The sequence below is a fragment of the Trachurus japonicus genome, chromosome 1 (assembly GCF_045865225.1).
Source record: "Trachurus japonicus isolate A0001 chromosome 1, Traja_1.0".
Taxonomy (NCBI): domain Eukaryota; kingdom Metazoa; phylum Chordata; class Actinopteri; order Carangiformes; family Carangidae; genus Trachurus; species Trachurus japonicus.
In genome coordinates, this window is record NC_140907.1 from 2,962,053 (window position 1) to 2,978,006 (window position 15,954).

General features: G+C 40.8%; 1 protein-coding gene across 1 annotated transcript; it reads left to right on the plus strand.

The window, feature by feature from the left end:
* The first annotated feature begins 192 nt into the window (after positions 1–192).
* On the plus strand, positions 193–12,460 carry nherf2 (NHERF family PDZ scaffold protein 2). The gene is made up of 6 exons (XM_085781104.1): positions 193–1,119; positions 1,707–2,024; positions 8,569–8,760; positions 9,595–9,748; positions 11,320–11,540; positions 11,635–12,460. The coding sequence occupies exons 1-6, from the start codon at positions 913–915 to the stop codon at positions 11,800–11,802; spliced, it is 1,260 nt and encodes a 419-aa protein (XP_085637230.1). The 5' UTR covers positions 193–912; the 3' UTR covers positions 11,803–12,460.
* The last annotated feature ends 3,494 nt before the right edge of the window (positions 12,461–15,954 follow it).

The following is a 15,954-nucleotide window of genomic DNA, read 5'->3' on the forward strand; positions in this document are numbered from 1 at the left end:
AATCTTTGTATGACTGAATTATTCTGCATAAGACTCTGAATAATACTCATAGTAATGCTGCACTAGCATCAAAACAAAGTAGGCTAAATAGAAAATGATATGTAGTCTAAGAAAAAAAGTGGAAAAGTCAGAGGTCAGGGGCCCATTTTAGTATTCTTTCAGGGGGTTCAGAATTCCTAGCAACGGCCCTGACTGGGACAGATGTCCTGCAGCACACCGTGGAGTAGAGCTTGAACTTGTTGGACGCATTTCAGTCAGGGTATACGTCCACCTCCGCAAACTTTGATGTCATAGGCCCACATACAAAAATGTCTTCGCATGAACTCCTCACAGCTGTGCTCATGCAGGCGGACGACTCCTGCCAGCAAAGCGCGGCTGCGCTGAGTCGTCAGGTGCGCGCTGAGGTGACAGCAGAGGGCGGGGCGGGGGGGTATAGTGGCATCTGTTGTTGACGCCTCTTCACTCTCTCACCGGGGCGGACAGGAGGACACGAGCTCAGCTGACGAGGAGAATTAAGTATTACGTGTGAGGAACAGCTTTCTAATCTCTGATCTCTTGGATTATTCCTCCAATGGACGGGACTTAGCCCCTGTCCGTGGTTTTTGGCCACTATACTTTACGCACGGTGCGCGCCGGTTTTTCTGCGGTCATATCTGCGCCTAATGCATTTGCATGATGGATTAAACACTCATTAGTTTTAGCCTCCCTTTTGTTTTGTTTTTTTCTGTCGTCGAACAATTGTGGATCATTAATGGACTCGCATTATGCTAAATGATGATGAACTTTTGGTCACTGGAGAGCGCAGCTGTACGTTGGATTAAGAGCCACAGACTTTCCACGGCTCCTGGACTAGGCACCTGTTTATTCTCCTGAGACACTTTGACCTGTTTTCCTCCTATTGACGGCGCTGTGATGGAGAGTGAGCTGAGACCCAGGCTCTGTTTCCTCACCATAGGAGAGCGCGGCTATGGCTTTCACCTGCACGGTGAACGGAACAAGGGTGGACAGTTCATCCGCAAAGTGGAGCCCGACTCCTCGGCTGATCTGGCCGGGCTGAGAGCAGGAGACCGGGTGGTGGAGGTGAACGGGGAGAATGTGGAGAAGGAAGCCCACTATCAAGTGAGTGATAGCTCAATACAGGGCCGTTGCTAGGAATTCTGGGGCCCCTGAAAGAATACTAAAGTGGGCCCCCTGACTTTTCCACTTTTTTTCTTAGACTACGTATTATGATTTTTTATTTACTTTGTTTTGATGCTAATGCAGCATTACTATTAGTCAGGGTCTTATGCAGAATAATTCAGTCATACAAAGATTAGACTACTGGGGTTTTTTGTGGGCCCTACTGGGCGCTGGGCCCCTAGAATTATCATCACCTTTCTCCCCTACACCACGGTCCTGGCTCAATATATGAAAAATAAAAAATAAAAAACAGAGGTGTGTCTCTGTGTGGTGGATACAGGCTCATAAACTCTCTAAGGTACAAACAATGAGCTACATACCTGTTGGACCACTTTTCCCTTTGCCTGGGGAGGAGGAGGGGGGCTACTAAAATGGGTCAGTGTCAGCCTTGTGTCATGGGAATGACTGGGTTTCATTGTCAAGCTATAAGTATGTTATGCGCACACCAGTTCAGAGTGAACAACATGACACCACACTCATCTTTTTTTTTTTTTTCCTCAAACTCTTCTGTGTGTCTCTCTCTGCAGGTGGTGAATCGAATCCGGGAAGTGCCGCACCGCACCAGGCTGCTGGTGGTGGACAGAGAGACAGATGACTACCTCCGCAGCTGCGGCCTGGCCTGCACCGAGGACCTGGCCCTCGAGATGGGAACGCTCTCCCCGCGCCCTTCGCCCAGGCCCACACCTTCCTCTTCTCCCATACCCAGAGAGAATTCGCCCCTGTCGCCCAAACCCAACCACATGCTCTCATCTCACCTTCTTGCTGCAGACTCGCCCACTCACATGATCACGCAAAGCAAGGTCAAGAGATCATCAGTGACTTCAAGTACAGCAACTGATCCAGAGGTAAGATTGGAGATCAGATCACCAACACTGTTATATATCAAATATCAGATAGGCTCTCATGGATTATTTTCATAGTATTTATTAGAGGAGTCCAAATGGTTAGTTGGTCAGTGCAACTGCCAGCAGTGAACCAGTGTGTTACTGTGTTAAGATTGTGTGTGACACGGAGCATGCACTTTTTTTTAACCTGATGCCTGTTGAGCACTAATCTGGATTTGAGCACTTGGCTATGGCCCGCTGCCTGGATTCAGTCCCACATGGTGCTTTTAGAAAGACTCCTCTCCTAACAGGTGGGACTGAAACCTCAGGACAGCAACAGGGTTGGGGTATTGTAACACAAACCTGAGGTTCACTCATGGGGAAGGATGTGCAGAAAAAAATGGCAGAATACCTGCAGGTCAGGGTATCAGATCAGTTGCGAGTAAAACTAGGCAGTATGAAGGGATAATAATGACTGTTTTGTGATTTGGATTGATTCAGGCTTGGGACAATACATCCACGCAAGACCCAAAAACACTGGACAAACCCTTTTTCTCTTGTCAAAATTAAGCTATACAGTGTTCATTGGTGTCTACAGGTGCATCTCAGTAAATTAGAATATCATGTGAAAGTCTATTTCCAGTAGTTCAAGTCAAACAGCCCCAACCTAGTATTGAGTGCATATAGATGGACATACTTTTCAGAAAGCCAACATTTCCATATTAAAAATGCATTTTTTTAATATTCAAATGTTTTGAGATACTGAATTGTAGGTCTTCATTAAATATAAGTCATAATCATTACAATAAATTAAATTGAATTAAATTGAATTAAATTGAATTAAATTAAATTAAATTAAATTAAATTAATAGACATTAAATGTTTCATTTTGTGTAATGGATCTATACAGTATAATGTATTAGTTTCACTTTTTGAATTGAATTACTGACATACAGTAAATAACCTTTTCCATTATATTCTAATTTATTGAGATGTATCTGTATATATGTGAAGGGATTTAGTGGAGAATAAAAGCAGAGAATGAAAACACTGAATAACTCCATAAAACAATGAATTTAAAAGTGTAATTACAGTAGTCTCAGGAGGATTTCTCACCTCCTCTGACCTCAGTGCCACAGTGGGTTTAATTGTGCTCTTCCTGCTCACATACAATCTGAACAACCCACTGTTTGCAGTTTCAAATAGGTGCAAATACTGAAAACGCCTATTGTATTCAAAGAGGGCTGTCACTTTGTGCACAGCGACAGGCAGAACCTCACACATTCCCATGCAAGGTTGTTCCCACCTGACCGCAGACAGCAGAAACAAAACCCTGCTCAGCTGCAGAGACACTATAGGTAGTGGTTTGTCAAACTGAATGGTCATTTTGAAAAGATAGTGTGAGAGCAGGTGCACTCTTTGAAGGTGTGATTCACATAGTGACGTCACTGGGAACTCATTAAAACTCGGCTCTCCCTGTTTTGTATACAGAGCTATAAAGAGTCAGATACCCCCCCCTACCAGAAGCTGCTCTTGTTAACATTTCCATGTTTCCCACATTCTGTGTCATAAACTATAAACTATTTTCTTGTCTGTTAACAACATCTATTGCACGTCTGTCCGTCCTGGGTGAGGGATCCCTCCTCTGTTGCTCACCCTGAGGTTTCTCCGGTTTTTCCCTGTTAAAAGGGTTTTCCATGGAGTTTTTCCTCAGTGGATGTGAGGGTCTAAGGACAGAGGATGTTGTTGTGATGCCATGTAAAGCCCTTTGAGACAAACTGTTTGTAAAAACGGGCTATACAAATAAAATTGCCTTGCCTTGCCTTAACAAAACAGTCTTTGATCTGACAAGTTGGAATTTCAGATATTGCTTCCTGCAGGGCTTTTATTTTGACAGTCAGCACTGTTGAGACAATGCACCTGTGGTTTTGTAGCAGACGGAGTCCAAGGTGAGCTCAGATTTTATCACTCACCTTCTGAGCGCAACTTTAATTTGAGTGGGTTTTTCCACAAAACAGATTGTCAGCGTCTGCCGGAGGGAAAGAGAGAAAGCTGACATGTGTGGGACCAGATTTTAAGATAGCAATGTAGGTGATGTAATCTATTTATGTAGTTTATTTTGGGCTTGAGACACATAATCTCACTCTCTCCTGCTGTGGGACACAGTAGGAGAGAGCACATCTCTCACAGCTAAAAAAGAGGATTAGTTAGAAACATTCTTTGGTTTGCTTCAAAACTTTGTTAACAAAGTGCACAAGACACACTCTTTCAAATTCCTAAATTTCTTTTTTTTTTCTCAAACTCAAACATAAAGTGCATTTATTTATTTATTTTAATTATTTTCCAATTAACAAACAAAGACTTATTCCCTCCACACTCTACAAGGTTATAAAAGGAACAAAAAACAAATTACAAAATTACACAGGCAAAAACACTACATGTCAGGGGTGATCAGAAATATCAGAAAGAAAAAAGTAAAAACTAAGATAAACAGATCAGTAAATAAGCAAAACACAGTAGTGGTCAACTAACCGTTGCTTTGCTCATCTACATCGGCCACGCTAAACCAAATAAGCCTATAATGATGCAGAAAGGGGTTCCAAATATTTTAAAAAAGAAATGGTTTGTCCTTCTGCCATAATCTGGTAGCTTCAAGGGGGATAAAGTCCATCACACAAAGTCCAACCACACAAATTCCCAAATTTCCGAGCCAGTACGCACAGGGGGCAACAACAAAAACAAAATTTCCAGAAGTACCCTCCACCCCACCCCAGACATCGATGTGACGTCTGGTGGCAGAAACAAGCAGGAAACGGCTGTCAGAGACTGAGCTCAGTGTTTAGGCTCCAAACAAAGCAGACCAGGATCCTCAGCACCAGCAGCTCACGTCAAACTGCCATCTGTTTAGCCGACGGCTAACAGTAAATACAGGCTGCCCCTTGGCTGGCCAGCACAGCTCTTATTCTCACTTTTGGTATAGGGGGGGAAAAAAGCTCCAGTTAAAAAACATCATATGTAATAACAGCAACATCTGTAGCTACATTATGGTGCAACCTGTGGCATCACCAACTGTCAAATATGAATTCAGCCCTTTTAAAGGTGTGTTTTTCATCACAAAATCTTGTGATGAATTGTATTATATTGTGCTGGTGTTATTGTGCCCACCTCTGTGGTGTAGCTACCATGACGCCAGCATGCACCAAGGCAGAACATTATAAGGTCAAAGGTCAAAGGTTTTTTATTTGTCATTTCTTGTACAGTGTAGGCCTACAAAGAGATGGAATTGTGTGCTCCTAGATTAAAAGCAGTGCAAAAATCTGAATATTCAAATAGAATAAAAACATATGAAATACAGATCCTAGATTATTAAAAAGATAATAAATAAAGAATTAGAAAATGAAAAGAAATTAGTAGGCTAATAAAAAAAAAAAGGTTCCCGCTGTTTCTGCCTTTTGGGTTCATTTTGGAGTTTTTGTCATTTTCTAAACTCTCAAAAATATAACAATCATACACAAAATGATGGCATGATTTTGTAGACCTTTCCTACGTGGGCTGAGTATGTGAGTGATTATTTTTGACCTCTAATTGAGCGGCTCAGATTAGGGAACCATTATGGTGTATTAATCCCAGGCCAACAGCACTGAAGCCTTGTGTAACTCACTTATCATACAAAAGACATAAACACACACACACATATTTCTCTCCGTCCACTTTCTGCACCGTCACATTCATCTCATGACTGACATTCACTTCACTGTACATGTAAATACAGACGCTGTTCCATTGTTGCATGATGTTATTATGGCAGCAGATACCCATATACAGAAATCTTACATAAGCGCAGTGTTGGCTGATATCATGGCCACGCAACAGTCTGACAAATGAAACACTTCCACTAACCCGCCTGCAAGATTGATTTCATCATCTTTTCAGCATTTTTATTTATCCTGTTAAATATTTAAGTCAGCTTTCCCTTCAAAACTTTTAAAAAATGTGAAAAAACAACACTATTTTACAAAAGAAATTAAAAACCGAACGGTTATTTATGGATATACAGATTTTAATTAATCATTTGGTCTTTGAAGAAGTGGAAAATGTCCGTCATCTTCAAATTTATTTTTTTTGTCCATCAAATTTTATTCATAATATTATGAAACAAAAATAAGCAGCAAATTCTCACATTTATGAAAATGGAACCTGGAAATTTTCACTCGAAAAAGATTAATTTAATATGTCCCTACAAATGTAATCAACTCATTCAATCATTTGTCAGTCCACGTCCTAATAGAAATACTTCAGCCTATCTGTAGAAAAAACACAGGAGGTTCTCAAATAGATCAGCTTAGCTACAGTATTTCCAGGTCATCAGGGTGTGCAGCCGTGTGTGTGTGTGTGTGTGTTATTAATTCGGGCCAACGTGATAAATATAGTAAACAGGCCAGCAATATCAACTGAGATGTATGAAGTCAGTCGGAGACATGGTGACCCATCACCGCAGCGACCTGACCTGGAACCATGGCGATGGATGGGTTACCAGGGGGTTCTGTTCCACTAACCACAGCTCACACTTTGCCACTCTTTCCATCCTCATGTATGAGACTGAGTCTGTGTTTTTTTTTTTTATAAATCTTTTTATTTGGTTTTTCGTTCACATACAACAACAATTCACACATACAGTGTATGCAAGAAATCTTATAAGAAAATTAGCAGTTGGTTGTCCTACACAATGTATGTTGAAGGCAACAATAACTTAAACTGAGCCAGAACAGCTCCTATGAACCACTATTAACCCTTTTCCCTTCCCACCCATTGTTAGATAAAAGGAAATAAAGAAAGACACACACACAAAAAAAACAAAAAACATTATTAAAATTGAAATCACATATTAAAATAAATAAAAAAAATTAAAAAGGGGAAAAAATTAAAAGAGGTAAAGCGGGGGGCCGGGGGGGGCATCTAGTCACTGTCTGGGTGAATAATAGTTCTGTCTAAATACTCTGGGAAGGGCTGCCAGGTTTTGTTAAAAGCATTATCAGAACCCGCCAGTGAAAATCTAACCTTCTCAAGCTTGATATGAGTTAGGACCTCTCTAAGCCAGCTATTGTGTGAAGGTGGAAGAACATGTTTCCATTTAAACAAAATAAGACGTCTGGCCAATAGAGTTGTAAAGGCCGTACACTGAACTTTTCTTGATAGAGCAGAAAGGACACAGAGATCTGTCAGAAAGCCCTCAGGTCAACTTAGCCGTGAAGGCGCAGTCACAGCAGTGTCACTAGACATCCACACAATCCTGGGCTGCCCTCAGGATACAGACTAATCCACGGTCCCAGCACAGAACACACACACACACACACACACACACACACACACACACGCACACAGCCAGCATGTAGCTAGTATAGTCTGAGCGCAGGTTCAGTCAGGCCAGTGAATCATGCAATGTGTCGACTCTTGTCAGTGGTCACCGGGCTCAGAGTCGTCTTAATGTGTCTCAGCCAGATCCACTTAGCCCACTCTGCTCAGCCCCGAGACCACCGGCTCATCCTGGCTGCCACTTTCTCCTGATTAACTCGTAGTAAAACCACACCACTATACCTCTAGTGACCAGTTAAATAGGTACAACGATAGAAGAATATTTAGAATAGAATAGAATAGAATAGAATAGAATAGAATATTAATCCAGTGTACAAAGGTGAAGAATATTATAGCAGAATAATACAATACAACAATGTAAGATAAATTACAAATTAAATATTACAAAAATTACAAAGTTAAATATTACCAGAATTACAAAAGTTAAAAACTACAAGAATAAACCCAAAAATGTGCCCCTCCCCCTCCCCCATCTTAACAGTATATACAAAAGAAAATATAGGCATACACTAAATAAATCTCTGTTGAGGTGATATTGCACCTAGAAATAAGATGCTTATTGCCATAGTGAGTTGGTTTATTGCACAGAAGAATTGTACAGTTTAATGGCCACAGGCAGGAAAGATTTAAATGATTTCAATTTACCCTCTATCAAAGTGTCTTCAAATGAACGTTACGCTAGACTAGACAATAGCCTACTCTAAATGTAAAACATTGTTGAGGATGATTCTTCAAACAGTTGTATTAACCATCAAAATAAACACCAAGCTGGCACTGATTTATTATCTTTGCATGACAAAGCAGTGCTAACAGATCAAGTTAACCTGCACTTAAACTGAATGACCACAAAGTGATACTGTAGCTGCAGAGCCGATTTCCTAAATGGAAAGTTGTGATATATTTGAATAAAGAATGAGGCATTTTGCATGTGATTAGTGGTAAATGAGCTAGAACTGTAGTATGGACTTTAAAATAAGATCTTCTTTTATTATGGGATTAACATAGATAGGTGTAGCCTAATTGCAGGGATTGATTATATGGACTTAATTTAGCTCCACCTTCTTAGCTCTATCTTCGTTTTTCATTATAAAGTTCTCATCTTAGATTCTGTTGTTGTCTTGTGTGTGTGTGTGTGTGTGTGTGTGTGTGTGTGTGTGTGTGTGTGTGTGTGTGTGTGTGTGTCCCATTATAGCTGCAGGTAGAGCCGTCACCAGAGCCGCCGGCCGAGCTCTTACCTCGACTGTGTCATCTGCTGAAGGGAGAGCAGGGCTACGGATTCAACCTGCACAGCGATAAGACGAAGCGCGGACAGTTTGTGCGTTCTGTGGACCCCGGCTCAGCCGCCGAGGCCGCCGACATCCGGCCCGGGGACAGACTAGTGGAGGTTGTTGGAGAAATCATTCAAAGTCTTGTTCAGAAGTTTGGTGTGTGACATGTTCAATGTTTACTGGCACAGGGTCTGAGAAAGAAAGAAAGAAAGAAAGAAAGAAAGAAAGAAAGAAAGAAAGAAAGAAAGAAAGAAAGCCATTCATAATTACAGTATGTAGCACATCAGGCTGCTTTTAAATACAGCTGTGATTAATGGGTAAGAAATGATATGACACACCGTTTACAATCACAAACCAATTTCCAGACAGTTCTTCAAAAAAAGACATAATATCAACAAGATAAGATCGTATAGAAAAACAGTACAGCTAGTCAGATCTGTGTAGTGACTTGTGGTGCTGTGATTGGATTAGAGCAGATTATGTGGACCGAAGCTAAGAGTGGGTGGGAGTGGGAGGTCTTGTTAAAAGAAGTGAAGGAGAAAAGACAGGCTGGGCTAATCTTGAATGGAGGTGTAGAAGAGGGGCTGGTGTTACTAACTGTGTCCTTCAGACAGACATGCATGTACGCTTGCATGTGTGTCACACAGGCTGAGTCGCAGATATGAGTGACATTTCCATTTCCATCTGTGTGAACTGTAGAGTTACTGGTGTTTGCAAGCAGGAAGGGAATTCATGCAAATCAGTTCCCATCTAATCTGTTTTTGATCTTTTCGATAAAACATGCTGTACCTCCTGCTCGCTGTGCTGACTGTGTTATGGCTACTTGGCTAATCCTTGTCCTGCCTTTCTTGTTTATTTTTTTTCTGCTTCTTTTCTCTCCTTCACTTCCTTCCACTCACTCCACTGACTGTTTCCTCTGACCCATCCCCCCCCTCCCCTCTCTGTCTCAGGTCAATGGAGTGAACATAGACGGCCTGAGGCACTCGGAGGTGGTGGCCCTCATTCGGGCGGGAGGGGAGGAGATCCGCCTCCTCGTGGTCGATCAGGAAACAGACGAGCTCTTCCAAAGACTGGGGATCTCACCCACCACCAGCCACGTCCAAGGTCTCATAGTGCACACCAGATACACACAACTCTTTTCACTCTGACAGGGTATATAGCCTACAGGAATCTTGAAGTTCATTTTAATACCTTTTTAAGACTTTTTCAAGACCTTTTCAATATTTTTTAATACCTCACCGCTACTTCAATGACACTTTTAACGTAACAGTTTTAGTTTGTGATAAAGACTATAGACCACTATGATACAACAGAATTCAAAATAGGCTAGGATAATAAATCAAAGGCAAAGTTTATCAAAAAAAAACATTGCTCCACTCTCAAAAACAAAAACAACAATCTTCTTTTCTTTTTATGTACCAGTTCATCTTTGTTTTTTGAAGCAGAAGTAAGCAATCCAGTCGTTTTGGCTAACTTTTTGTCAGCCGATGGAGTTAGCAGTCCCCGCCCTCGTCCCTACGTCACCACATTCATGCGCATCCCTTGGCTGCACACACAGAGAGGACCGCCCCTTTATGCCGTTCTCTCTCCTCATTGGATAAAGGTTGTAGGATACAAGGAAAGTTTTCTCCTCGGCTTACAGCAGAGCAGAGTGACTGACAGACCAAACACTCTATATAAGTGATTGCTGTCGGAAGATATAACTATTTAAGACTTATATTAACACAAATATTCCTTACTTCTGCTTTAATAAAATGAATAAATTCACACACTTTTACAATGGTTTTTAGGACTCAAACTCTTGGACAGCTAATTCAGAAAAAATACCTTCAAAATTTAAGACTTTATAAAGTCATGAAAAGTAATTTTCCCAAAATTGATTTATCATCTTTTAATACTTTTCAAGACCCCACGGATACCCTGCCCTACTATAATTGGATTGGATTGGATTGGACTGGATTGTACTTTATTGTCCCATAGGGAAATTTGTCTTGGGCTCCAAGCCACTGCACTGCACAGTTAACATTACACAATACCTATGGAACACATACTGTAACATAGGCTATACACAGTGCTTCCATACAATACATCTAAAATAGTAAAACCAGTCAAATGAAACCCACAGTACTTTTAAATGGGGTAAAGTTCTACATTGCTTAAAGCAGAAGTAAGCGATCCGGTGGTTTTGGCTAACTTCCTGTCAGCCGATGGAGTTAGCAGTCCCCACCCTCGCCCCTACGTCACCACATTCACGCGCATCCCTTGGCTGCACACACAGAGAGGACCGCCCCTTTATGCCGTTCTCTCTCCTCATTGGATAAAGGTTGTAGGATACAAGAAAAGTTTTCTCCTCGGCTTACAGCAGAGCAGAGTGGCTGACAGACCCATGTTTCAGACCAAACACTCTATATAAGTGATTGCTGTCGGAAAATATAACTATTTAAGACTTATATAGACACAAAAATATCGCTTACTTCTGCTTTAATGCCAGATGGGATAAATTAGTTCCTATACCAGCTCAGTCTGCTTTTTGGTACCCTGAGCCGTCGACCTGAGGGCAACACATCAAATTATGGATTGAGGACGTGTGTCGGGTTGTTAAAAATCTTAATCTTAAAAAATGCTTCTCTGAGCAGAGATTGCTCATATACATGCCCTTTGTTATTTTCCCACAGAGGTCTATGTGGACGAATCAGCCACAGAAAGCGCCCCAGACACTCCTTCTCCTACCACTGAGCTCCCAGCCTCAGATCCACCGGTCATCAATGTCACGATGATGGACTCTCCCATCACAGAGATGTCTCCAAAACCCCGCACCAATGGGAGCTCAGCATCCCAGTCCTCTAGAAGCTCCACCACTCAGTCAGAGATCAGCAGCTCAGACATGAGCATCCAGGTGAGTGAGAAATGATGTAGAAGCAAAGAAAAGAGGAAATGAGAAGCTGATGAGTGCAGAAATCATAGTAAATGTTTGTGTGTGTGTGTTGTAGGTCCCAGATGAGGACGAGAGGCGGGTGTCGGACCCCTTCGTGGACAGCGGCCTGCGTCTCAGTCCCACAGCTGCTGAGGCCAAACAAAAAGCCATCGCCGGCCGCAACAAGAAGAGAGCGCCTCCTATGGACTGGAACAAGAAACAAGAGATCTTCAGCAACTTCTGACCGTGGAATGACTGGAGGGAAAAAACACACACACTGGAGACAGGAAGATGTCCAAGAACAAGGACTGACAACGTGACTCCTTACTGTTAATATTGTAATCAGAAGCACAGCACCTTCATCCTGCAAGTAGTGACATTCATATAATGACATTTACATATTCATAAAGCAATATTCATCAATTCTGTGTAGAAACTCCTTGTAAGACATCAAATAGTGTTCCCTAGGTGTTGGCTTTACAGTATCTGTAAGGACAAGGACATGTGCGGATACGTCTCACTGCATGAAACCAGCACAGTGATGACAGGCAGAACACCGACTTGGTGCATGGTCACTGCTGAGTGTACAGCAGATATGTGTCAGCAGGTGTGTCACTTTGCTGCAGGTATGCTTTTCTGTTGTAACCGCTGTAGATGTAACTTTTTTTGAAGTCATTTTCTTGTCTTCCCAGTTTACCATCATCAACTCATCATCCTGCAGTAGTGGTCTCTATATTAATGTTTTGTTTGTCAGTATAAAGTAGCGCATACCTGTGAATGTAAATACAAAAGAGATGGGAGAGGTTAAGTTATGGTATGTACGTTTGATCACCTCAGTGCTTCTCTTAAATGTCAGTGATTTCTGAAAGGAAACTATTTAAAAGACAAATTGTGGAATAGATTTTAAAAAAACTGTACGTCTTCTGATCGCTTCTATCACAATGTGAAATAAAGTTAAAGAATATGTGTAAAACGTCAGATTAGTTATCAGTGTCTATCAAGCTTGGGGTCGGGACCCCATGTGGGGTCGCCTGGAATTCAAATGGTGTCACCTGAAATGTCTAGTAATTGATAAAGAAAATTACTGATAAAAATATTTTTTAACTAATTATTATTCATTTTAAATTCATGATTACCGGTAAAAACACCACACACAATCTTAAAGAGACTACGAGGAGTTTCGGAAAGCGAAGTGCTTTCACACTACATTTCCCATGAGCCTCCGTGCGCACGGTGAAATTCAAGACGGACGAAAGGGAAAACATTTGCCAATGTTTTCATTAATCAAGAATGAAAGTCGGAAGTTCTAAGCGGCGTTATTCCCATGACCTATGTGGGCAGCATCCGGGAAACTGAAACTAGGAAATGCTGGGCAAGTCGACCACTAAATAATAATATCAAAATAACTATACAAACAAAACGATATAGGCTATTTATCAAAAATGGACACATTAACAAGTGTGGGTAATGTCGATTCATCCACATTAATATGAGACTCTTTTATAACCAAAAGCAAACTGCTCAGGGTCTCTTTAAACAACTGTATTCTACACTTTCACTTTCTCGAATATAAATTGAGTTCAAATAAACTGCAGCGTATAAAAATATCTGAGCTGGTGTATCTTGATTGCGTGCAGTCATGTGATTGCGTGGCCGCCAGAAATTTGATATGTCAAAATGGGTTCACGAGCCAAAAAAAGTTGGGAACAAATGGTCTAAAGTAAAACATGGCTGTACAACCCCATCATGTTTTGACCTATCAGTGACACCGAAGGTTCAACTGATCTTCCTGAACCTCCTCCACCAGCACCAGCTCCGCCCACAGCTTCAGGGTAAACAGCTAATATCAAGACAATGACAAAGACAATTGATCTCCACTGAAGCAGAAGCCTGTAATTATGGTGCTGGAAATGAAATAAACTTATGACAGACGTGCATTCACATTGCTCATGTGGCCTTCAAGTATGCTCAGAGACTAAAGGAGTTGACTCAAGGTGAGACTTATCTCTTCGAAACACACACACCTCTAACAGAATGAGGGAATCTCTCACTGCCTTTGACATAACGAGAGGAATCGCTCTCCTTGGAAAGATGGTTGAATGCAGCAAAATCTCAGATACAGATCTCAGATAAGTGAGTGTCTTATTAATTCATTATAATAATCATTTTAGTACTTAAGTACATGTTTAACGGGCTGGCTGGCTGGATGGAGGATGATGATGATGTGCTTCATGGATTCCTGTTGAAGTGAAATGTTACACGATGGTTCACAGACATTTCATACATTTAAGAGGTCTGGCTGTCACAGTAACCTATTACAGTATCATACGGTTAGTTTGAGTCCATTTTCAAAGCAGAATTTTGGTAGAAATCTTAACGTGGTATTATCTTCACAGTGGTCAGAAGCTTTCTTTTGCACTGATATATTTAGTAACAAGCATTGAACTTGTGCTGAAATGAAGCGCATTCTCAGGAGTGAGAATGTGATTTGCATGTGAATTAGCAGAGTGTTTAAAAGCCTGTTTGACTCTTTGCACTGAAAGTTTTGCATATTGTAAAATGCTTTTATCTGCAGAGACAGTCGGACAAAACAGCTCCGTTTAGACAGCAGCTCTCACTCTCACGCACACACACTGAGCTCATTAGTCAGTCCAGAGTGTGTGTATGTGTGTGTGTGTGTGTGTGTGTGTGTGTGGGTGCAGGCGATCTGACTACGCTCTGGATTCAGTCATATATGCCCAGTGATTTCCCATGGCTACAAATAAGAGAAACAGCTGGATCATCTTCTGACAAAAGACATCAGACTGGCAACTCTAGCACCCAGCCTTCAGCATGCGGGACATGATTTATTTCAAGGATCCACAATCCAGCTGGATTTCGGAGAGATGTTACACACATAAATCATATAGGAAAAGCATTTTATTTCCATGCCCACCTTCAAAATAAATGGGAGCATGACTGGTGAAAGTAATCCACAGAAAAAAACAGAAAGTACCAAAGTCTTTCAGCTAAATTGCAACACTATCATGCTCTTTATTATATAAACATAATTTAAGAGAAAAAAAAAACTATTCTTCCTCCATCTCTTTTCATCCCTCCTTTGTTCCCATCTTTTTTTTTTGCACCTATTCACAAACCCTCCTTTCCTTCAAACTCCCTGTATTCATGAAGCTGTCACTGGAGCGGACTACTACAGCACCATCCACAGGAAATGTACACTGACCTTTAAGATACAAAAAGAACCTTAATCATGAAACGAAAAAAAAAATCAGTTACAGAAAAAAGAAAGAAAAAGCACTAAAATTAACAAGCAACCAAATACATTTCCTCGTTTAAGCTTTCAACTAAGATACTGTGGAAACAGAACCGGACTGGAGTTCAGATTGTCTTTGTATTTGTAGTGAGAAATGATTGGTCTGATTATGTCAGTGGTCACAGTCTAGGTCAAATCAAGTGCCAGCGTGTTTGTTTCCGAATGTCTGCGTGCTGGAAAACACTGGCAGAATATTAGTGAAAAAATATACAGTAGATCCCTGTAGTCAATTCTGCTGGAAAGCTCATAATCCATAATTAATGATAAAAGTCCTACAGTGCCTGTTCTTCATCACATCATCGTGATGCTCGTATTGAATATTGAAATAGCAGCTTTTCTCTTATGGAGGTACATTTGTGTCTTTATTATTCAATCAAAAGAAAAGTTGATTTAAACAAAAAAAGATATTTTCAATCAAAACAAACGTCACTTCAATCATAAAAAAAAGGATTTGAATGGAAAAACATATTTGAGACCCACAAAATTGCATTTGAACCATTTTTTCTTTGATTGTTATTATTTGATTGAAAATTGCTTTTTTGTTTAGTCAACTTCTTTTGATTGAATAATAAAGACACAAATATCCTACCCATAATATGGCCTAAATCTAAAAATCCCCCCAAAATATTTTCAATCAAATAATAACTAACCTCAATAAAAAAAAAAAAAAGAATAAACTTTTTTCTTTGATTGAAATGTTTTGCAAGTGAAGTTTGTTTTGATTGAAAATATCTTTTTTGCTTAAATCAACTTTTTTTTTGGATTGAATAAAGACACAAATGAACCTCCATAGTCTCTACTTATTGTCTTCTGTTAATTTTCAGTGGCTATTGCTCTTTGGCAGTGTCCTAGCTCTTATTCTCGTAGCATACTGCGCCCTCCTCTCGTTCTGAATTGAGGTGGTGTGTTGGTGTGTAAAGGGCGATCATCATATTATTTCTGAAACATACGGTCACACGTACGCCGCAGCACACACACACACACACACACACACACGCACACATTCACACACAGTGAAAACACAGACACAAGAGCATGCACACAAAAGTAGGCTGAGGCAGGCTACATGTCCTTCAAAAGAAA

Bases quoted from the DNA above. Each gene is read 5' to 3' on its own strand.
- nherf2 (XM_085781104.1), top strand. From the start codon at position 913: ATGGAGAGTGAGCTGAGACCCAGGCTCTGTTTCCTCACCATAGGAGAG. The intron at 1,120-1,706 runs GTGAGTGATAGC...CTCTCTCTGCAG, and splicing joins AGAAGGAAGCCCACTATCAA to GTGGTGAATCGAATCCGGGA. The intron at 2,025-8,568 runs GTAAGATTGGAG...GTCCCATTATAG, and splicing joins GTACAGCAACTGATCCAGAG to CTGCAGGTAGAGCCGTCACC.